Source organism: Ciconia boyciana, chromosome 17 (genome assembly GCF_034638445.1).
Source record: "Ciconia boyciana chromosome 17, ASM3463844v1, whole genome shotgun sequence".
Taxonomy (NCBI): Eukaryota; Metazoa; Chordata; class Aves; order Ciconiiformes; family Ciconiidae; genus Ciconia; species Ciconia boyciana.
In genome coordinates this window covers 10,191,006-10,214,485 of record NC_132950.1, presented here as the reverse complement: position 1 = coordinate 10,214,485, position 23,480 = coordinate 10,191,006, and the positions used below count along the sequence as shown (strand labels likewise).

Below are 23,480 nucleotides of genomic sequence, written 5' to 3'. Positions count from 1 at the left end.
ATTAAAAGTTCTTAAATCTCTTCCAAAGGTACGCTGTTGCAAATGTTTTGCTTAAGGTAGGTATCTTGTACCATAGCTCTTTAATTAAATTGATAAAAAGTTAATAGATTATAAAAATATGTCATTGTCCTTGACAAGGACAATGTGTACAGAACTGGGTAGAACATTTTAAAAACACTTACAAATGGATGTAAATGTTTAAAAACACTTACAAATTACAGTATGCATTGGGATAGACAGGAAGAATAAGGCAAAGAATTTACTTGCTTTATAATAGGTTTATTTTAATGTGCTATTACCATTAAGTATTCTTTGAACAGTGTTACAAAGCTTGTAATCATGTGGCAATGTAACTTATTTAGTTACAAGTTTTGCCTTTTAATGAAGTTCAGCTTCTTCAACAATCATTTTTGCTAAAGGTAAAATGGACATAGCTTTGGCTTAAATAGATATGACATAATATGGTTCCTTAACACATTTGTCTTCTATAATTTATACCTGGGCAGCTAATTATGATAATATGAATTTGCCTGTAAGCAGGAAGGGTTTATACAGGACCACACCTTGCAGTAAATGATAATTATTTTCACCTGAGGATAGGGATTTATGTCACTGCAGAGACAGAAAAACAAGATACTGATAGTTTTCCTGCAGTGCTTTCCAAGCTTCCGGACCAGCAGAGCACTGTCGAGCTCAGGTTCTCTCTCAGAGCACGACCTGAGTTACGCACACAGACAGACACCAGTCCATCCCGAGCCCGTCCCGAGTCGTTTTAACAGTTAGGCATTTCTTCATAGTGTAGAAGTCTTACTTAGGAAATTACAGAAACAAAATACTCCTGTCCTTGAAATCAGAGAAGTAGAAGGGGAAATGATGAATGCAGTTTTTAAACATTAGCATTGGTAAGATGTAGGGATCAACGCTTTAGATATTGTCTTGATCTCTTTCAAGAATTTTCATTGAAAAATTGTGAAAGGACTGGTACCTCTATTCCCAGTTCTTTGCATCTTTGTTCTACCTAGCTGGTAGAATGTTGCACAGGAACTGATGCGTATTACTTCACCTGTTATCTGTTCCCTTTGTTCAAAAAATGAGTGGTTTACTTGCATATTGTGCACGCAGATGGCTATACTGCTTTTTGTCTGGTGGTCCTTTTGGCACAATCACACAAATCCCATCTTTTTTCTTTCCACACATGAGCAAACAATGTGGCTTTCTTCTGGTATGTCTTTTTTTTGGTATTCAGGCTGAGACTTGTAGTTTACCTGTAACAAAATGGTTTCTGCAGAGCTGATGACTTTTGGAAAATATTTTTGTTATATGCCTGTGAGACTACAAAGATGGTGAGGGACGAGGATAAGATGGAACTTTCTTCACTAGCCTGATAGACTTGATCAAATATTTGAGGAAGATACAAGAGTGAAGTTTGTGTCTCTTGGTATTAACACAAATATTTCAGTGCTGTATCAAATAATTTCCTCTCTTGTATTTAAAGGATTAGATTTAGTAACATGTGTCTAAGATTGGTACAGGTTTTTCTTATTTAAAACTAAGTGCTTCCACATTTTTTGCAATTTGTGGTGCACTTAAAATGTCTCTGCTGCTTTGTGTTTCACTGCTACACACACATTTTTGGGAAGTGTCACTTTCTCGGAAATGTTACTCTGCTTTTCCTGATTTTGAATGAATCTGTTAAGTACCATGAATGAAAGTACGAAAATTACTTAGAGTTGAGTTTTCAAGCTTTTATTGTGAAAAGTTGGGATGCAGAGAGCCAGGGAGTTTTAGGGGACTTGATGGCGAAAGTCTTCATGAAAGCTTTTTCTGCAGTGGTGTTTAAGGAATAAATAATGCAAGCCTTGGAGATAAATATATATATATATATTTTTTTTTTTAAAAGAGTTTTCATTCTGGTGTGCATCCTTCAGAAAGAAAGTGAGAATACTGCAATACTGAAGAGAGCTCAGAGGAGGACTGCAAATATGTGCTAGGGATGGAAAACAAACCTTACAACATAAGGCTTAAAAATCTTTTTCACTTCATTGCAGATTAGTTAGTGACTGGATTGCTTTGGATGCTTACTGGCTTATGGAAAAGATAACTGAATGCAGTGAGCTTTTTTGTTGACAGAGACATAAAAGCTGAAAAGCAGAGTATGTACAAATTCTATCTTGCAATAACAAGAAATTTCACAAAAATGAAATTATCTAAATGTTGGAACAACTTACCGTAAAATAGAGGACTCATTGTTGCTCAAAGTCTTTTAAGACAAGATTAGGTTGCTTGGTAAAAAATAATTTCTTTGAGCTTCTGAGATGTTTTGAGCATGGCCTGGAAAGAGATGATCCTTCTAGTATTGAAATCTGTTAATCTGAGCAAACCTTCAGGGTTTGAGGAGAACAGGATTGCCTTTGTGGTCTCAACATGCTAATATCACTACAAAGATCATAATCAAATCTCATGCTTCAACTTTCCAGTGTAAAGGTTCAGGAAGGAATTTTTCCAATATACAATTAATTAACTCTGTACTGTGTACTCTGGTTTTGTTTTGCTTTTCTTCCCCTTCTGTGAAGCATCGGAGGGTGGCCACAGGTAGAGCAGGTTACTGGATAATCTTAACCACTGCACTGCTTGTATTTGTGTCACTGTCAGGGTCCTCCTCATTCCTATACGGAAATAGCTTTTTCTTTACCAGTAACTTATTGGTAGACCTGATGCTTTATAGAGTAGTAATTTTAAAAAATCTTTCCGGAGTAGCTTGTTGTACAGATCATTTGGGCATACCTTGTCCAGACAGTTCCTTGGACGTGCTGTCACTTTTCTCTCCTGTTTTCTCCATGTGACATGTTGTTCGGTGCTGGGGCCGAATTGCTTTTAAAGCATTAGGTATAAGAACATATATCTAGGTGAAACTTAATGGCCTGCATTAGACAGGAAGTCTAGGCGATGTAATGGTCCCTTCTGACTTGAGAATGAAATAAGCTGTCTTCTGTAAAATAAGTTTTGAAGCTGTATTCTATTTAGAGCACTTGAAAATGAAAAAGAAAAGTTTAAATGTTTGTGTAAATGTTAAATCCCACAGATTGTAAGCGGTTGTTGTAAGAGATTGTTGTATTATTAGTTTTTCTGAGTGTGATCTCAGTAGAAGTTTTAATATTTTTACCTCTCTTCTTAAAGACACTGAAAGTAGTTAAAAATAAGGCTATTTTCTGTGTTGGGTCTGCTGGGCTTGAAAAAAAGATTATTGCAAAGTGCATGCAAATAAACAAAACATCACAAGAGAAATGTATGAGAATAATGAAGAATGGTACTAGTGTGGCCATCGTAGAATGGAAAGTAAGTCTGGGAACATGCAGTGCAGTAACAGACGTACGCTAATGATGATATTTTTTAGAAACAGTGAAAGGTTATGTTTTTGAAAACTAAATTGTACTTCAAAAAAGAATAATAAAGCCAGTCACCTGACCTAGTTTTGAAACACTGAAATTAAAATAGAGCTTTTTTTGTTGTGAAAAAAACTTTAGAGATAACAGGCAAATTGTGTCAGAATAATTGCCAGATTTTTTAAAAATTAATTTTATGTAAACTAGTGGTAACTATATGACTCTATGATAAAAGTCAGATTGCTTTTGACTGGAAGGACATGACCTGCTGTCTGAAGCTGGTTTAGTGATTGCTGTTGAATTTACTGATCTGCAGAACATGTGCTAGAAGGCTTGAAGTTTCTTTTAAGTTTAAATGTTACTAGCCTTTCCTAGGGAATGTAATTCCATTTTGTGGATTTTTGACTTTTTCTATGAGTTGGTACTAGTGTGTAAGGAAAGCAAGATTTGGCCTCCAAGGTATGGAAATAGCATTTCCTAGCTGGTAGGAAGTGGAGTTCTCTAGTTGCTGCAGTAACAAATACCATTTTAGTCTTTAATAAAATAGATTAGTCAGCTATTTTTAGCAAGACATTTTCTGTAATTTTTGTCATATCTGGGTTTTTTGTATCTAGCTTCAAATCACCGCTTTTGTATCTAGCGGTGATGGACACCATTCCGTTGAGGTCAGTAGAGATTATATTAGGCTGCTCCTGTATACTGTGCAGTAGTACCTCATACCGTTTCACAGCCCAATCCCATCAAATTTTAATATGAATTTGTTGAGTGTTGTTTAAATAACTTGCCAGATAATACCTGGAAGTATCAAAACTGGAATAGTGATTAAATGAAAGACTTTTTTGTCATATGTTAGATCAAGTATGCTGATGAATAAAAGTTTGGTTTTTATGCTTTTTTTTCCATTATAGAAAACTCTGTATGTTGCCCTGCACATTAGAAAGGTCAGTACATGACGGAAGAAGAGGAAGAAATGTTGGTGGTTGTTGTTTTTTTTTTTTTTTTAATGTGGAAACTATAAGAGAGAAAGAAAGGGATCATTACTCCAGAAAACCTACTGCTAATATGTGCAATATTTGTCCTGAGTAAATATAGAAGGAAACTGCCTTGTAAGGGTGCAGAACAAGGGAGATGTCATGTAATTCTTTGTGTAATTAGAGAAAGATGGAGCTCATTGTAATGCACTCTCAACAGGCGAGAGGGACATGCAGCATGCTGCAGAGTGGCACCTTAGACGAGGATCAATTTATATATAGCAGCTGGCAATTAGCTATCTCCCGCGTTCCATCACGTGAAGTCAAGTTACCAAAAAGAGACTCCGGGCAGAGAACGCTGTAGTGATTCTCTGCGGACAGCTCCGTTGTCTTTACTAAAGGACATCAAGGCATAACAACTGAATCAACAAATGCTCAGGGTAACTAATCTATAGAACAGTTCTTTGTGACAAGCTTTGATAGGCTGTTTGTAATACTGGTATTGCTTAGAATCCTTCTAACGTCATGTTCTTGAGAAGTGATAGTTTTTTCTATAGTTGTTAGACCAGTCCGTGTGATCTCTTGATGTGATCTCATTGATAATTTGATACAATTTCACGTTTTTCGGAAGTTTTCATTCTTTTTGTCATTTTAATACATTAACACATTGGCTATTAATAGTAATTAATTGACTGTTTTCCAAAAGAAATTAGCAGAGCCTGTATAAAGGAGGAGTACAGGTGATAGAAAATATTTTTTACTCTAAGTGTCCTGTATAACTGTATACTTTTCCCTGAATGAAGGTTGTAATTATTATTTTAGCAATTTTATTACTATCTAAAATGTGGTATGCTGCTGTAACTTCTGTCATTGTTCCCAAGTGACATCATCATGTATCTCATCAAGCTTATGTTGTATACATGTACAGTAAAAAAAGTAGGTAGATGGACATGCGTCCCTTGATCGCTTTTTCTAAAGATTCTAGCACTATCTTTTGCGAAGGTGGTATAAAATACACCGTGATACACATTGGTGGCCAAACAGCTACCATCCTGGGATGCTTTTTTTTTAAACACCACAATTAACTGGAAAATGCCTCACGTAAAGAATGCCTTATAAAGGCCTGCTGGTCAGCTTTTTCAGCAAAAGCTGTTTCAGTTTTACGGCTCTCAAACTTTTTTTTTCTTTCTGGACTCATGAAGCCATTCTGTAATTGATGTCCATTCTCTTTTTGAGTGAGATGTTGTTCATCACGTGGCAGAGTGGGGAGAGGCAGCAGGTAGGAAAGCAAACACTTGTGAGCAGAGTAAAATCTTCCTAGGCACAGAAAACTTTGCCCTCGTGTTGGTTCCATCAGTCTTCTCCTGTTTTTCCCCCCGTATAAAAAGTGTGTGTGTTTTGTACAGTATGTTTGTCTCTGTATGCAAACATTTTACACAGCTTTTATAAATGGTGTGACTCATTGCTAGCAGATCTGGGAAGAGGTGATAGTTATGTCGTGATGCATAAGCACAGATGTATTCAAGTGCCAGCTGTACAAGGCATCTGTTATTTTTCTTCTATCCCTGCACTGCAACAGTCACATAGAAGAAGATACAAGAGCCTGACTGTATTTGTATATTTATTAATGCCAACGTTTTGAAGTTGTTGGTGAATTTATGCCCATTGCCTTTAAAGAAGTTGTTGATATCTCTGCATTAAGCAGCTATTTTAAGAATCAGGATACATAACAAAAATTTGTTGATAATCTGTGGGAGTAATGTGCAAGAATTTTATTTGTGACAGACTTAATGTTATTACCAAACTGCAAAAACCAGTGTTTTCACATTCCTGTCTTAATCTCTCCCCTTAACATAATCATCACTGGTACACTGAAATATGATCGGAGCCCTTCTCATCAATGAGACTTGCATGAACCTTCAGTTTATCAGAAGAAAAGCTTCTTAGCCAGAAGTCTCCTTGTTTTATTTTCTCCCAAGTGATGGCAGTTTGTTAGCATAGCCTAGGATAGGCCATCAACTAGTGTATTTCAAGCACAGTTACTTGCAATCTCTGTATGATCCTCTGATGAAATGAATGTTCATTACTCTATTCCTGAAACAGAGCAAGATGCGGTAATTTTCGTTTCATACAATTCTAAGGTTTCGAGAACTTCCGATTGTCAAGAGATGCTTTTGCAAGTTTGTGGGGCTCCGTCTTGCAATCTGGGGTGGTTTTGGTGATGTTCCGTGGTCATTGGGATACTTCTGGTTTTGTAGCTGAAACTTAAATATAATTATATTGATTACACTAAATGTTATTTTTTGTTTTCATAGGTGGTGTCATTTTAAATATTTTAAGATTTGATTGTGTATTTGTTTGATAATGTAGTGAAGAAAATTGTTAAGAACAAAGCATTATGCCTAAGTAAATTTTTCTGGAGACCCTGCAAAGGACTCGGGATGTTTATCAATAATGATGCGTTGTCTTACTGAACAGAGTAATTTTTTGTATATTTAAATGGGGCATCTTGCTTAGTGTAAATCTTCCTGCTATGTGGTAACATAGCAGAATAATGAAATAATGTATGTGATATAAATGTTATGGAACAAGGGAAACGCATTCATCCTCTGCTTTTGATCTTGGTAGGTTTGGGTTCAAATTCTTCTTAAATAATGAGTTAAAAGAAGTTGAAATGTCTAGCTTTTAAAAACTCTATCCATGACTCAGTCTAGATTTTTAACTTTAAGAATGTAATGGGAATACTGTAATTGAGTCTGGCTTCCTCTGCAACGGGGGCCATAGAAATCTCTGAATTCCCTGTTTCAAGAAGGCTGGGAATTAGGAGTAGTTCAGTGGAGGTCATAAACCGTCAGCAAAAGCTGCTTTGTGCCACAACTCCGTGGTGGCAAGCCAGTTCTAGCTTTTGCAGCCCTATTGCACATCTTTTATTGCTCAATGCCTGTGCTTCTGCTTCCTTTCTTGCTTCCATGCTTGTTAGACCTTTCATTGAGCCCTTTCGGTGAACTAACCTGGAGGAGAATTCCCTCTAGAGGAGAAAGAAAGGGCAAAGTGTTATTTTTCTGTTCATTTAATACGCTAAAATGGGTCAATATAGAATTCATTGCATATCAGAGGCTGGGAAAGGAAAGTGCACGGAACCACTGAGCCTAAGCTTTTGACATCACTGAAATGGAGGAGGGAAGGATAGCTCTTATTGTTGCTGTTGCTTGTGAGTAGTGTAGGCTAATCAAGGTGCTCTTATTATTCTTTAAGGGCTAAACGAAATCCTTAGATCCGTGTCTATAATCCTCATTCTCCTGTTTTAGAAGAATTGATCTTGCTGCTAGCTGAGGAGATATAAAGGAGGGTAAAGAAGGACCATTCAAAAGGCTCATACTTTTAGGATGGTTGAGAAATAATGTCTTTGGAAAAGAAACTAAATTTTGCAGTGTTGGAGAATCCTTGCTGTATGGGGTTCTGTTGAACAATGAAATTAAAATCCTTGATTATTTTTTTTTTTTTTTCCCCCAACAAGTCAAAAACATGTTACTGAGTTGTTACTGAGGCCTGATCAAAAAAGAACTCGACATTATAGATCTCAGCATTGTATCATTCCTTGTTTAGGTACACAGCTTTTTGAGTAGAATTTATAAATTTAAATTACAGTAATTTAATGAATGTTGTCTCATGAATTGAGGGTGCTCAGTAGCAAATTAGGTTCGTAACAGCCATTACTTTGAACAGGGAGAGGAACTAAAATAACCAGAAGGAAATGGGAGAGAGAGAAGTCTTTTCTAGTGATTGAAACTTTTCTTTACCTTTCTACCTTTGAAAAGATTACCAAAGAAAGAGCAAGCGCTTGTGCTTCCACCCTTTCATGTCATAGTTGGTGGATAAAGCACGTAGCCAAAAAATCGGACTTTCCTGGGAAAGCGTCCTCGGCTATCTGAAGACTCGTGATAATGCTGAGTTGTTATGGAACAAGAAAGGACTGCAAGTGTGACTTTTTCTGGCTATTGCCATTTGTTTCTGCTGATTAGGTCCTAGGAGCATCCTCAAATGTATTTGACCTTGTCTTTGTATTTATTTCAGAAAATAAAAATAACACGTGTATTATTTTCTATCATAGATAGCAGTGTACCGTGGAATGAAAAGAAAGATAACATTTGGAAGGAGGACTTTTGAATTGAGCTAGGTAGAATTTCAGAGTACTTCTGACCTAGTCCATACTACTACTTGATCATTAGCACTTGAACTCAAGTTATTGGTTTTTAGCCAGTAAAAAAACATTGGTAAAATGGTCTTACCATGATCAGCCAAAAGGAAGGTATGGCATGATGATAAGTATTCATTTGAGTGACAGGATGACTACCCATAAGTTTGTTGGTGCAGTACATATTAGAAGGTACATACTTTTGAGTTGTATTCATGTAGTTAGCTACATGTCAAGTCAAATGGTCAAAATGGAACTGGTCAACATGGGCTTATATGGAAATAGTAATTGGTATCAATTATGCTAATACAATTCTAGCTGTATCAACTTCTGTGATTTCTGTTTTGAAATAAGAATCTGTGTACCCTTTTATCAAACTAATAACTTCCTGTAGGTAATAAATGTACTTAAATAAAAAATAGTTTGTGCGTAGACCTTGCTGTGGTTTTCTGCGTTTTCTAACAGCAATGAGCTTCTAGTGTAAAGTAACCAGCCTTGAGTCTCACTGTTTTAAAAGTGTTTTTGAAGGGCCTTTGAAGTGCTTAAAAGTAATAAATAGCACCCTCTAGTTATTAGGCTAGGTATGTGCCTAGAAAAATGTATATTTTGGGAAGAACTTCAGTACGCAAAACTTCAAAACTTATTTTTTCTATTATTTCTTTGACGGTTGTCTTTCTGTGCATATATTGTTTCTCTGCTGCATACTTATTGTATGTACCATTTTATTATCCTGAGGCATTTGAGGTAAACAGTTGGCATTTGTACGCCAGTTCTCCAGAAAATTCTCAAGCAGCTTGAGCAAATCCAAAAGACAAGCAAGTGTTGTGTCAGGAATTGTGTTAAACTCTGTAAAATAAAACAGATATGGGCGAGGGGAAACACCCTCTTTTACCAATACTTAGTATGTGTTTGTACAGCTGGCAATTTGTGCTCCTTCATATTCATTGACCTAGAAGTAGCCAACATTTTAATGCGTTCTTGGAGGGGAAAAAAGGTGTTACGGAAAAGAACTGCCACATCAAAGCCTCTCCTCAGCTTGTAAAATGGTTTCCACCACTACCTTCCTCAACCCTATCGGAACACTCAGCACTTTCTTCCTCTCAAAAGAAAGCAAGCCTTTTTATTAAGAAATGGCCTTAGAGTTTTATTTATATTAAAATGATAAAAGTGACACAAAGCAGTTGAAAAGATCTATATAGTTCAAACAAAAGTCCATCAGAGATGTAATGTAAATTCTGTGTAATGTGTCTCTATCAAATCAAGTCATATGATTCAGCTGTTGCATAGAGTGAAATAAATACTCCCTTTAGCAAAGTGTTACTCTGCAGAATATTTTTAAAATAACTAGAACGTAGTCTAAAACTTCATGCCTATCAATGGCTTGTATTTTGCTGGTCAGGTCTGATGTTCCAAAGTCTTATTTGTGACAAAGGAAACTAAGTGCTTGATAATTATTTGCACAATACAGGTTCTTGACCATTGTGGATATTGTAATTCAGTTTTAATCACACCTTCCCTTAATGTAGAAGGCTTATACTGACCCTTTGTTCTCCAGAGTTTTGCTCATATTGCTGGACTTTTCATTTAGCGTGCTAAATAATATATGGAGGCTGAAGTAGTTTAAAAATAATTTTACAAAAAATTCTTCTTTCCATTAAAATATTTTTTAAATTTATTTTAGCACAAGCCCACCTTACTGCTGTGTGGACCTTTATTCTTTGCGAACAGGAGAGATGGTCAAGTCCATACAGTTCAAAACTCCTATTTATGATCTGCATTGCAATAAAAGGTAAGGATGTTTACTCTACATTCTTTCTGCGTTAGGGCATGTAAAGCTTCGGTGAAGAATACAATTTCTGGTGTTATGTGCTCCCTGACGTCATTATTTTGACTTTCCTGTAATCACAGCTTTGGTTCTCTGTTTCTCAAGTGATATTGCAGTTTGAGTATGACAATATGCTTCTCCGATGGCTTTCATTTAAGAAGCTCAAAACATTTTGCATCTGAAATCATTTAAGCTTCTTTCAGTTGTGATGAGGGTGAGCAGGAATTGTTGGAATCCTCTATCATCCACCTACAGATGGAGAAATGGGATCATCGAGAGTTTAAACAGTATAGAGCACTATAGAGTTTATGCCTCTCTTCTTTGTGTTCCATTGTTCTGCCAGATATATTGCCAAAAAAATCCTAGTGTGCATTCTGTGGTCTACAGAAAACAATGTTCCTGTGAGTCAAATAAGAAAGCAGCATCTCTTAGTTGGGATAATGCTACCTAACTTCTGAGAGAAAATGGCTTAGAAGGCTAAGCATCAGGTTGAAAATACCTTGTTTCCATAGAATCGTGAGTTCAAATTTTTCTGAATTAACTTTGGATCTTCATCTCTCCAAGACACACAAAACTGAACACCCTTGTAGTTTACTGCATGTTTTTAAGACTGAAGAGAAGCCCCAGGATCCTTACATGAGGATCTTGATGATCCCTTGACTCCTGATGAGAGAATTTGATGCAGTGACTTGGGTCAAAGTCCATGATTGTGCTGCTTGCTTTAATGCTTCCTTCCACCCAGCTATTACAGTTATTAGTCACTGTATGTCTTGAGGTACCTTATGGAAGTTGTGGAATATGATTCCTGTGTTAAAGGTAGAGCGCTGAATGAAGAAATTGCTGCATTTCTTTGGCAATACGTATTTGTTTGCCGGAATCGATGGTCCTTCAGTAAGGAAGGTGGCCTAATAACACAAATCATTAAGAACAAAGCAGAACATCAGAATGATACGTTTTATGTGCCTGTGTTGTATGGCAGGAGGTAGCATGCTTGCATATGTGAAGACCATAAAAGAGTATGAGCATGTATTGAACTCATGCAACTAAGGGAAGTTAGCAGTGTTGGACACAGGGGAAAAAAAATAATTAAAAAAAAAAAACCAGACAAACCCACCAACCCTAGAAGCCACAAAGGTTTTGTTAAACAGACATTTGTCTATCATTGTAGCATCAAAATCTAAACATTAATGACTGCATTAGGTCAAGTAGAAGTTACAGAAGAAAAGTAGTACACTGAACAAACACCTTTAATACCACAACTAATCTAATAATGAGGAGGGTATTTTGATGATGTTAATGTTTAAAGAAGTAAAGAATGGTAGTGGGTTTTTTATCCACATCAGTCTGCTTATTGTAGGGTATGGATATGATTGTTATAACAAAAAATAGTTTCACTGAAGTAGTCGAGCTGGTGAGAGTTATATGCCATGAATAGGTCACTGTTCCTTTAAAAGCTGTCAGAAGGAGTTCCGTACTTATCTGTGTAACTGTCCCTTGAAAAATTTAAAGTTCCCTTGTGTACAGTGTGATGATAGTAAATCTTTCCAGTCTGGCCTCCTAGCAGAAGAAAAATCCAATTGTAAAAACAGTCAAAAGGCAAATCATCATTCAAAGTCTCTCCCAACTAAAAAGTCTTTCCAGGTGCTAATGTTTCTTTTCCTAAGTGGTAAAAATGGAAAAGCTACTTCAAAGCTATGTGGCTGTATCCAGGGTAGCTGCTTTTCTGGAACGTATCAGATTCTGTTATTATCCAAGGAAAGCTCACTCTTTCAGGTTGAAAATGCATTAAATGTGGCCAAGTGCAGTGCTAATGGTGCGTTAACTGTACTGCAGACTAATGGAGCCCAAAATTTGAATTTAAAATAAAACTTGAGTTGCAGAAGAAGGGAATACTGTTTATTATTTATGTATTTATACTCTAGAATCATCCATCTGGTAGGTTTCATTTATGCAGAAAGACAGTACATCTTCAAAGAGTAGAAAACAAAAATCTACAGGATTGGGAAATATTACAATCAAATATACATGGGTTTTCTATATATACTTTACACTTGCACATGCGTTTGAAGTCTTTCCATTATTCACTGGTTAACTTTCTTTTAGGCCTTGTGGAAGAAGTTAGAGTTGATACATTTTCTTTTGGTTTTCTCTCCTGCAGTTTAACGATACTATTTTGTCCAAAACTAATATTAGTTGATATATGCAGAGTTTATAACTTTTCAAAATTGAGATTTAGAAATCAGAAGGGGGTGGGGAAGCATCTTTTTCACAGAGAGCGAGCTACAAGGAAATAAGAAATGCTAGGTTAATATCTTGTATGACTTAACACGTCTGAATCCCCCTTGTTGAGTTACGTGTTCCGCCCTCTTCTTTTGGCGAGTAAGCTGCTCAATCTGAAAGTGTACGTGTGCTTCCTGTTCTAGGTCTGCAGATCTGTGATTATGAAAGAGTTTTGTCTGACGATGTCCCTTGATTTCTACCTTCCTTCCAAGAATTTGTGCTTCTCCTTGTTTCTAGATGGAGGCATACTGTTAAACAGAGCAGTGACGAAGTCCCAGGACGAGATGTTACAAACCAGAGTCCTGAAAGAATTTGAGATACAGAACAGAGCTTATTGCTTTAATCAGCTTCTGTATTAGACAACTAGAAAGCGGCTAGGGTTGTACCAGCCTATTGAAAAGGCTTCAGGAGTTATCTTGGGAGCTACAGATGCAATCTAAGTGTTTTGGCAATGTGTTGGTAAAAATAATATTCTTCTCTTGAAGATTTATCCTAGTTATAAAGCTTTCAAGATGCTTGACTTTCCAAATTTGGCCTCTCTCAATTTAGACAGCACGGTGTTTCGTGCATAGTTATCACATGGCTTTTGTTCTGTCACTTTGTTTCAAGTCATGAACAGGTATTTTACAATAAAAGTGTGTATGTGTACAAGGGAATACATAAACATACACCTGTAATTTTGCTAATTGACACAAATCCTGCTTCTCTCAACTGTGTGTGTGTGCTGATGTTCTTGGTATGAACCCCCCCCTGCTTTTAGTAAATAAGATGGTTTAATAAATTTTCAATGAGACAGGCAATGGGATTATTTCAAATTTAGCTTGTGTTCTACCGATTGTTGATTTGATTGTTATTTGAGTCATTGAAAGTAATTCAGGATCCTTGCAATTCCATTCTTTCTTTTTAATGGAGCTTTTACTGCAGGAGGTATATCATAAATATGCTGTGTTGCTCTGTATCAGATCTGTGTACTTCCTGAAATGAAGGTTATGTGGTTGGGATGAGAGAGAATCCTCAATAACTGCCATGTATTGGTAACCTGGCACTTTATCACTGTAGAATTTATATTGATGCTTTTGAAATAATTACATTTAGATATTGAATCTTTAAACCAATGCATTTAATGTTCAAAGTACACGTTCCATTTCTGTGTTTTCAGGATACTTCTTGTAGTCCTGCAAGAGAAAATTGCCGCCTTTGACAGCTGTACTTTCACCAAAAAATTCTTCGTTACAAGTATGTATAATAATTGGGTTCAGTCATTTTGGTCTAGTGGTGGAGTGAGATAAAACAGATTGTTTTGTTTGTTTGTTTTTGTTTCTAAATTCTCAAAGCAGGTCTTCAGGAAATCTGTTGCTTCAAAACAAAAAAATGAAGTGTTACTTTGGCTCTTTTGAATATTTATTGTTGCTGTAACTGATTTCTCAGTGTTGTGAAGAGCACCTACACTGAGATCCATAGGCAGCTGAAAAATTCTTTTGTTCATTTTGCAGAAATATGTGCAAAAGTTTCAGGTTTTGAGTTTCAGGTCGTACGCATAAGCAGCAGTTTGAACACATTGACAGCGATCTGCCTATCTGCCTGCCTTTCATTTTTTGTTGTTCCTTAGGCCCAGGTACATGTTTGGTGTGTGGGTTGGGTTTTTTTTTTAATGTGTCCTTACTTTAGCAGGCCTCAAAGCTCAAGCAGGTCAGTAAAGTGTTGTAGCAGAAAAACTATAAGCAGGTATTTGCCTGCAGGTGCTTTTACATACATCTTGAGCATGGAGGAACTGTTAGCTCGGACTCCCTTTTATCCCTCTGTACCCTACGACTTGCCTCTCAATAGGAGACAATTGACTGTAATGGGTAAGGTGCTCTCCAAAAGCTGTTCCTCTGCTGTAAGTGTCCCTTTGCTGCCCCAACGTCTGTAACACAGTAATTGATTGCTAGGTTAGTAGAGAAAAATGGTGTGTTTTCTACTGCTTGTGCTCTGCTCTGTCACATGAGGTGGTTAGGATTAGGATGTCATTTACCTGCTCCCAAAACTGTGTGTATTGTAATGCTAAACACCAAGAAAGTATTCACTGCAGAAAAAAATTAAAATGTTATGTTTTCAAGCAGTTCGTGACTAGTGCTACTGTTTATCAATTAGAATAGCCTCTTAAAATCTGTAGGTTACTGAGGGATCACAATTTACTTTGGAAGGGTCAAGAGTTTTATTGTTAAAAAGGAGAGTCTGAAATCTTCTGGATGTATGTTCAGTCACAATTGGAAAAGTTCTAAATTATCTGTTTATATTATCTGTGTATTTAAAGAAAAATCTAGTTAGGAGAAGCTGTTTCTTGTAATAGTTTGAAGAAAAGCAGCTTTATGCAGTAATATTCAAGTTGCCAATAGGTGTCAGTTTCTTCCTATACATGGATGTAAGATACCAGGAATCTGCTGGGGCTCAGTGAAGAGCCAAATGGGAAGAGACTCGTTTGTGTCCTTCTGTTCCTCACTCCTCCTTTTTATTCCACCAAAGAGAATTAAGGTACAAGCCTTGCTTTATTTTAGATCAAAAAGTAAAAGAACTCCATTAAGCGTGTATTTTGACAATTCTTGTGCTTTTCTAATTCCAATATTGGTTTTTGGTTTTTTTAAAAAAGATACTGCAATTTGTTTTTAGAAATTAATCCACTGAACTGTATTTTGAGGAACAGGGATATCCTATTCTTAACCATAACTTCCGATTTGCAATGCATTTCGGTGAAACAGCGGTGGAATTTAAAGAGGATAAAATAAAGCTTTTGCAGATAGTTAGCAAATGATTTGAAAAACCAAACTCCTGAAATGTCACTATTCACAGTATATTTCTTCAGCTGTGCTGGGTTTTTTAATATGAGAAACTCCAGATGTTCTCAAACTTTGTTCTGTTTCTGGGGTTCCAAAGCTCGGTTGAAGACACCCCTCATTTTGTACTGGCCATTTCGGAAAGCTGCGGGGCTCAGCAAACGGCTGGAGCTGCCGCCACCAGGGCCCTTCCCCTGTCGCCTCCCCGGCTTGCCGGTGGCCAGTGACGGGGTGTGACTGGGCAAAAAGACGTGTCCTTTTTTCCTAGATGAGTGGGTTTCTTGGACCTGTGCTGGTGAATAGTTGTCCTGAGGATTTTGAAGCTTAGTTGTTTCACTTAATAGCTTATGCTATCAAGCGGGTGTTATGCTCTGGCATGTTGAAGGCTGCAGTAAAGCTTTTGTCTAAGCTTTCAGATTTCGTATGTGCTGAAATCTCTTCGACCTAAAAGTATATCTTTAAAGGCTTAAGTTACTCTGTGTTTGAAATTTGATGTAAATGAGCTACCTAGTTAGCTGCATAGATTTTTTTTTTTTTTTTTGGTAGTCAGCCAACTGGCCAGCAACTGGACTCTTGCTGTGCTGCTATTATTATTATTATTATTATTATTATTATTATTATTATTATTATTATTATTATTATTATTATTATTTTAATTTAGGAAAGGGCAGTGTCAGTTTAAATTGGAAAAGTAGAAATCCCTGAAAAGGAAGCTTGGCAAAAGGTCTGATAGGCCTCTTTGCTTGCATTATTGGAGCATCCCTGCTCTGCAGGACAGTCAGCCGGCGTCCCGTCTGGATCCATCCCGATGCACCTCAGCTGGACAGTGGCAGTGAGAATGTCACTGGCTGCCCAGGGAACTTTTCATCATGAAGCAGATTCTCAGCTGTGTTATCTGACTGCTTTTGGTCAGAAGTGATGGCATGAAGGGTCAAAAATATTAAATTAGGATCACTAGCTCTTTGAAGACATTTCTGTTACCGTGTAAACCACTGTGTAGAAAAAGAAAATATTTTTTTCAGGAAGATTTGGTGATGATGTGGAAATCACATCTTCCATCCACATCAACTAAGTGGTGTGGGAGCCTTAGAACCTCATTGAGACAGCTACAAAGCAAACGTAATTAAGCAGAAGCTCTTGTCCATTTTGTTGACTATTTATACATAGAAATTAAATGCAGAATGTACAATTAAAAACAGTGTCAGGAATTCTGAAGTTCGGTGTTCCTCAGCACTGCTAATGCAGCTGTTTTGCACATGAGTAGTATTTGTCTTTCTGTTTTTGTTTTTTGTGGTTGAATGTGTAGCTTAATATATTGTTGTAATAAATATACCATAAAATATTCAGGATGTAGAACATGGTCAAGTTCGTGCTGCTGTTGGAATGTTTAACTCCTGCATTTCCTGATTTTTCTTGAGTAAATTTGAGGTAGTACTAATCTTTTTTTTTTTTTTTTTCTGCATGTGATTGGATGGAAATGTGCTGATTTGACTTGATTGGCAGAGAGCCAGCACATATTATTTGTGCCTTTTGTAACAAAAACTCAGTGTACAGGTGCTCCAGTCTTGGTGTGTGAATTTAAGACAGGTGCTTAAACTTGAACGGAAAACATACTGTGGAAATTGTAGAAAAATTACCAGCGTATCTTATAATCTACCCTGTGTGGTATTCTTATTTTTAAATGTCTGCTAAGGAAAGGCATAGCATCAGTCTGCAAAGAACTCGTGGCAGTAACGTTCATACGGCACTCTGTTCTCTACTGTGCTTATGCTTGGAGCCAACTCCATTTTGTTAAGAAAGGACTCGCATCAAGGGGAAGATAAACATAAAACCAAACAGTGATTTCGCATCCTGCGCTGTTTTAAGTGCTCACGTGGCCAAACTAAAAAAATTCATTTAGTGCTTATAATAAGAATGTGTTTCCTTTGGTAGCTGTGAATGTCAAGGTGTGGATTTTAAATAGATTTTTAAATAGTTAAGAGTTTTATTGCGGTTCACTTAAGATTTCCTGCAGAGTCTTTTTCTGAATACTGCATATGACTGAATGATCAGAAATGAAAGTGATGTACAGGCTTTTTTTTCCCTACTTTGCTCTAAACAATAGATGCAGAAAAGCTGAATTTCATTGATTTCTATTACATCAGTGCTCCCTCAACCCTTCTCCAAAAATGCTTACTTAGTGGAACATTGATGATTATGAATATGGCCTGATGGATACTTTCTTCTCTGTAAAGAATATCCTTCCCACCCCCTGGGCCCTAAGTAAAGATTATCACAGATAACATCATGCATGTGGCATCATCTTTGTGTCCGATAACTAGTGCCTGCTCAGTTTCTCTGGCCCTTCCACTCCTCATATTGATGTATTCCCCATCCAGTATTCTCTAGGGATGAAGACAGTTATTGCAGCCATTAGCTGGCACCACATTTCTATTGATGCTGTACAGCTAGAGCCTTAAGAGGTAATTTTCCAGATTTTAGTCAGAGTACTTTATTGTATATAAAGTCTCAAAAGACTTGCCTAGCCACAAGCCAAAAATTATTCACTATATGTTAAATGCACCCCACCTGCATCTCTCAAAATAAATAAAAAAACCCCAAACCAAGCGGTGTTTGATACTCTAATCTGCAATTTGGATTTGGTATTCCTGTTTTCACTGACATTCATGTGCAAGAAATAATATGGTGGTTGCAGTTTGTCACAGGTCTGATCTGGAAATCATCTAGGCTTTTTTGTACGTTTGTTAGCTTTGTTAGAATTCCTTTTCCCTGATCGGCACACAGGGAGCAGTTTGATCTCTTTGCTTTGAAGTAAAAACACTGGATGTCTTATGAAAAGGTTTAATGCCTGAAGAGTTACATTCTTCAAGAAGTTCTGTTGGTACGTTTCCCTTCTCAGCTGTGATCAGTGAGTGGCATTTATCCCGGCTATCCCACATGGTAGAATAATTGATAGGGTTCCTGTGTCTGGGGAGGGAGACTCTTCGGTTTAGAGCAAAAGTCCTTAAGGCAGGTGGGAAGCGAGCTCCTGTTTCACAATCTTTTCTCGATCAGTGAAGAGAAGCCAAGTATGTTCCTGTGAATTGTATATAAGCAGTTTTTATTTTTATACACACACACATATATGTATATATAAACACACACCCCTTCATGTAATTTGTAACTGTGTTCGCTGAGAAATGTTGATTTAATCTGGCTTTTAGTTTTTAACAGCGTTGTTTATAAGAACTTTTTTTCCTGAATGTGGGAATCGGCGTATCACTATTACAGGATAATGTTGAAATACTTTTTGAAAAGGTCTTCGGGGCAATGCGGTAGATTTATGGAAATGAATGTCTTCGTTGCTTGCAGGGTGTTTTGCTGTATTGCAGGAAAGTGTAAATACAACAGAAAAATTGCATAAAGACAGAAACAGGGCATTGGTACCCAAGATGTATATCTATCATATCTCCTGGGTTTGACAGGTTTTAAAATTATATGTAAAACAGGAAATGCTGTTTGTTTCTGTGTGAGTTATTTTTATCTAAAGCGCCCAAATCCTTAACGTTAAAGGCCAAAACAAAGCCATCTTACTGACATTGTCCTGCACAGGAACAACAACCTCTGTAGTTACATGATTATTATTTATCACTGTCCAATTATCTGAACAAAAAAAAGAAAGTAAACCTGAGATTAAAATATAGTTTGTTCTGAAATCAGTCAAATTTGTGCTAAATTAAACAACCAAGCCTAATAAACATTAAAGGGCACAGATATTTTTAGTAAAAGCTCTGGTATTGGTCTTAGACCTATAGAGTAACAGTAAAATACTTATAACTGCCATGATAGAATTGACAGGGAAAGGAGGTCTCTGTAGTAATAATAATAATAATAGTAGTAGTAGTAATAATAATAATAGCAACAATAATAGCAATAATAATAATGACGATCACTAATTAAATCTGTGGTCCTTCCCCAAGCTTGTGTGAGGGAATTCCGTTCTTCCGCCCGAGGCTAGCACAAGATGCAACTCATTGCCGGGCTACGTCTGTCGTGAACACGACGTGTATTATGAATATTGCCCTGCAAGGAGGGGACGCTGACAGTAGATGTAGCATTTGTGGCTTTACTTTTTCACTTTGTTTCTAGGGTTTTTTTTAGTGTGTTAGTAGTGATAATGCCTCTCTGATTTAAAAGAGAAAAGAAAAAGGCCCTGGATGGCAAGCATGACTTCACAGTGGGGTGCATCCTGCTGGTTTGCTCTTTTGCTCAGTTTTTATGGGTGATACTTAAACAGAAGGAAGTACAAGAACAATAGAAGAGTTTTGGAAAGTATGTGACAGTGTGAGAGTAATAACATTTACATAGGGCCTTTCATCTAGAAGGAACCCAGAGGAATTTATAAACAATATTACTTTATACAGTTTATAAACAAATAAATTTGGTTTGCTTGGTGATGCTAAAAAAAAAAAAAGCCCAAACAAACAAAAAATATTAGATGAAACAATTTGTATGATTTGTTTTCCTTGGAATAAACAACGCTTTTGCAACAACAGTATTACTCTACCCTTTATTTATTGTATATACCCTTTCTATGCTCTCTGTCATGAATCTGTTTTCTGGCTGCTTTGGATTGCAAGACTTAAGAATGTAGTTTTGTAATTTCATTACTAGAGAGTGTTGTATATTTCATAAGACCTAGGAAAAAAAATAAATTAATTGATTATAAGCTACATCCAGTGATGGAAAAGTAGCATAGATTTAGTGGGTTATTGTAGCTATTTATTTAAAAATACACAATACCGCTGCTTCACAGATTTTGCCAGGTATCACTGTAAAACCTCAAACGATTAAAGGCAAATAATTTTGGCTGAAAAGAGTTACGCATTTTGGAATTTGCTCAGAAAACTGTGTTTAAAAACACTATACACTTAAGATGGCGTATGTAATCTTTAATGAACCTCTCTACACACTGAAACAGAAAAATCTTTGTTTGTCCAGTAATCTGCTTTCTCAGCAAGGTTTCACTTACTTAGTTTTGCCTTAGGATGTAGGTTAGCCTTGGAGATCTCTGGGCTGACCAGCGTTCCTTGTGTTTGCTGGCTGTATCCTATCCCAATGCCATATTCGTCATACTCGAAAGCGATGCAATGTCTTCCATGGTTCGGGATTAGAGACAGAATCCTGAGCAGATTTTAGAATAGTACTGCCCATACCCACGTATTGATAAACACTCACACAGAGAAGTAGCTTGAAATAAAACTGGACAACACTAGTATGCATTCCTCACAGATACAAGGTGTGGAATATCCATTAAAAAAAAAATAATTACAGTACTTATGAGGATAATTCCTATAACTGGTACCAAAAAGTGATGAGTATATATCAGTGCAGAGGAAATCAGAGAGAATTAGGGAAAAGAAAGCAGTGAAAATTATGGAAAAAAGGAAGCTTTCCTGTTAAACTGTCAGAAAAAAAAAGACAGAAAAGAGCAACTTACTAAAATGGTTTTCATTAAAAAGTAAAAACAAAGTCAAGATAGAGGGGATGAAAGCCTGGCAAATATCGCAAACAGATTTTTTTAATTTTTTATTTCTTTTTCTGGTCTATAAAAGTAAGTGTAGAAAATAAGAGTTCTTGCAATACAATATGCTATGAAATTAAAAAACAACCGGTAGTGTCTTAAAATAAGTGTGTTGGTATGTCTTTGAAGAAAAGCCATGTTCTGGATGCTTCTGACTTGGTTTTCTCATTCTCTTTTAGCTTTATTCATTCACACGTTAATTTGCAACAGTTTACCGTGTGTCATTTTACAATGCGTTTTAGTGAGGTCTGAGAAGGAAATATAGCTGTACTCTGGGTAAGGAGCCGTATTCAGATGTGAGTACATCGTTATGTAAACTGAAAATAAGGTCTGACTTCGCTCAGACAAGTTCTGACTGTTAGCGTCAGATTTTTCTAGAGAGAAGCGTTGCCTTCTAGTGCATATTGAGGTCTGAATACGTTGCCATGATAAGATCGTCTTTAGCTCTTCATTAATGGAGCCGTTTGGGCTGTGTAGGATGTTTCTGAAGAAGGACCAAGAGAAAAAATTACAGCCTTAACTACGATAATGCGCACTTCTGGGGAAAAATTGTTATTAAAGCACTGGTCCTCCACCTCCATTGCATATTTTTTTAAAGAGGTCATGTTGGTATGTATTATATTTGCTATATATGCAGAGTCCCTTAGAGCACATACATCATCCATACTTCGTGAACGAGAAGGGCACATATATAGACCACATCCGACTTGTAGCAGTGTCATGGGTAACGGAGATGCACAGTTCTGGTCCTCCTGAAGAACTGAGCTGTGGAAAGGTTAGATGTCTATAGACTTTTAATTGCCTCTGGGATTCCAAAGATTGTGTGCTTGGATGTGAAATACCAAACTGCCAAGTTTTTATGGATATCAGGAATCCCTGAAGTGTTTAGCCCTCAACTCCCCATCCTATACTGGGCTTTTGAGTTTATATATATACTCATATATGTGTGTGTGTGTGTATATATATATATTTTTTTTTTAAGCTTTTTTCCCCATGAAAAAGCTGTGGAGCTTGCTGAAGAGCTGCCCCAATACAAATGGTTCAACTTTTCATAGTGGCATGTTTTGTGATTGATTGGCTTAATTTCTGTTATAGCTGACATGACTTTTAATGGCTCTGTTCCTCTTAACAGTGTTTTCCCAATGCGCTGTTTGTTTAAAAGCTAAGTGGGAGGAGAGGAATGTGTTGCTTTTCTCTTCTTGGCTGCTGTCTGTGTCTTCACACTGCCATTACTGAAGCTAGAGGATGAGCTTTTTAAAAACAATGTAAGAAAAGGACTGGAGCCTTAGTTTTCTGTGGGAGCATAGATCAATGGAAGGATCTAGAGTCAGAGAAGTGCGTATTTGTGTGAGTTTCCAGAACGAGTAGAGGAGGTGATTTTGTTTCTCATAGGCATGTAGATATGAATCTTCAAGGGGTGGTAGAGATTTTCATAAAAGGAATAGAAAAATAATGTGAAATTTCTCTTTGCTCACTCATTAAGCAAACATTTGTATAGCTCCTTGGAGAACCTTAAGTAACTTCTCGGATTCCTGTATTCTCAGTAAAATCAAATATATAAAGTCAGCACAGCAGCAAGAAAGCTAAAACCATCTTTGAATCCAAATAATCACAAACTGCATGCTGACTTCAGATTACAATTTTATAACTCAGTTATTAAAAAAAAAAAAAAGATGGGAAGAAACTAAGAAATTGTAATGTGAAAGAATTTGCCTATGGTACCATTTCGATGCAGGTAAAACTTGCATCTTGGAAATGGGAAAACCAAGGCACAGAATATGAGGTACCGGGGTGCTGCCCGTGAAATCCTCGGCTGTTAGCCAAGTCCCTGTTCGGAGGGAGCCTGGAGCCCCTTTCTTGTTCATCAGCATTGCTTAGGCCAGCACCGGTTGGAGTTCTTGGGCGTAGGAACTTAGTCAAGTTAGCAGAAAAACTTCAATTCAGACTTTCAAAAAAAGTATTTTTCTACTTTTGACTTTTCACAGCTTTGTAGTAGTGCATTTCCTCTGTGTGTCATTAGGAAGCACAGAGAGAGAGAGAAACTGTGTACTTAAAAACATTTTAAATAGTTTCCAGGAGGTTTTCACCTATATTTTTGTGGCTGATAGTCCCAGTAAAGCTTATTCTAAGATCAGATGTTTTTTAGTACTTGCTTGATTTGCTGTACTTTTGGAAGGACTTTCCCCGAGTGATCTTTTCTTGGATGACCTCTCCATACTGTCATTAAAACTTGGAAACTTTGCTCTTCTTGACAGTTAGTTCTGCATTCTCATTATGTTCATTGCTATTGTAAACATGCTAAAATTGCTGCTGTTGTTGCTTAGAATGGATTTTTCCTCAGTTGTTTTGAAGTTTAGTAGAAATAGAAGTTAATCTTTAAGAGAGTTAGGCTGGTAACGATTGGATGGCCGAGCTTGATAGGTCACGCTGTGTCTGTCTTTTCATTTGCC

At 36.8% G+C, this 23,480-nt stretch overlaps 1 protein-coding gene across 13 annotated transcripts in view; it reads left to right on the top strand.

Annotated features, from left to right (window-relative positions):
• The window catches only part of BCAS3 (BCAS3 microtubule associated cell migration factor), a 375,222-nt gene that overhangs the window by 42,909 nt on the left and 308,833 nt on the right, over positions 1-23,480 (top strand). For all 13 annotated transcript variants that reach the window (XM_072882059.1, XM_072882067.1, XM_072882058.1 and 10 more), the window contains exons 8-9: positions 10,231-10,338; positions 13,814-13,890. In XM_072882059.1, the coding sequence (XP_072738160.1) occupies positions 10,231-10,338; positions 13,814-13,890 (185 nt within the window). The remainder of the gene's footprint in view (positions 1-10,230; positions 10,339-13,813; positions 13,891-23,480) is intronic.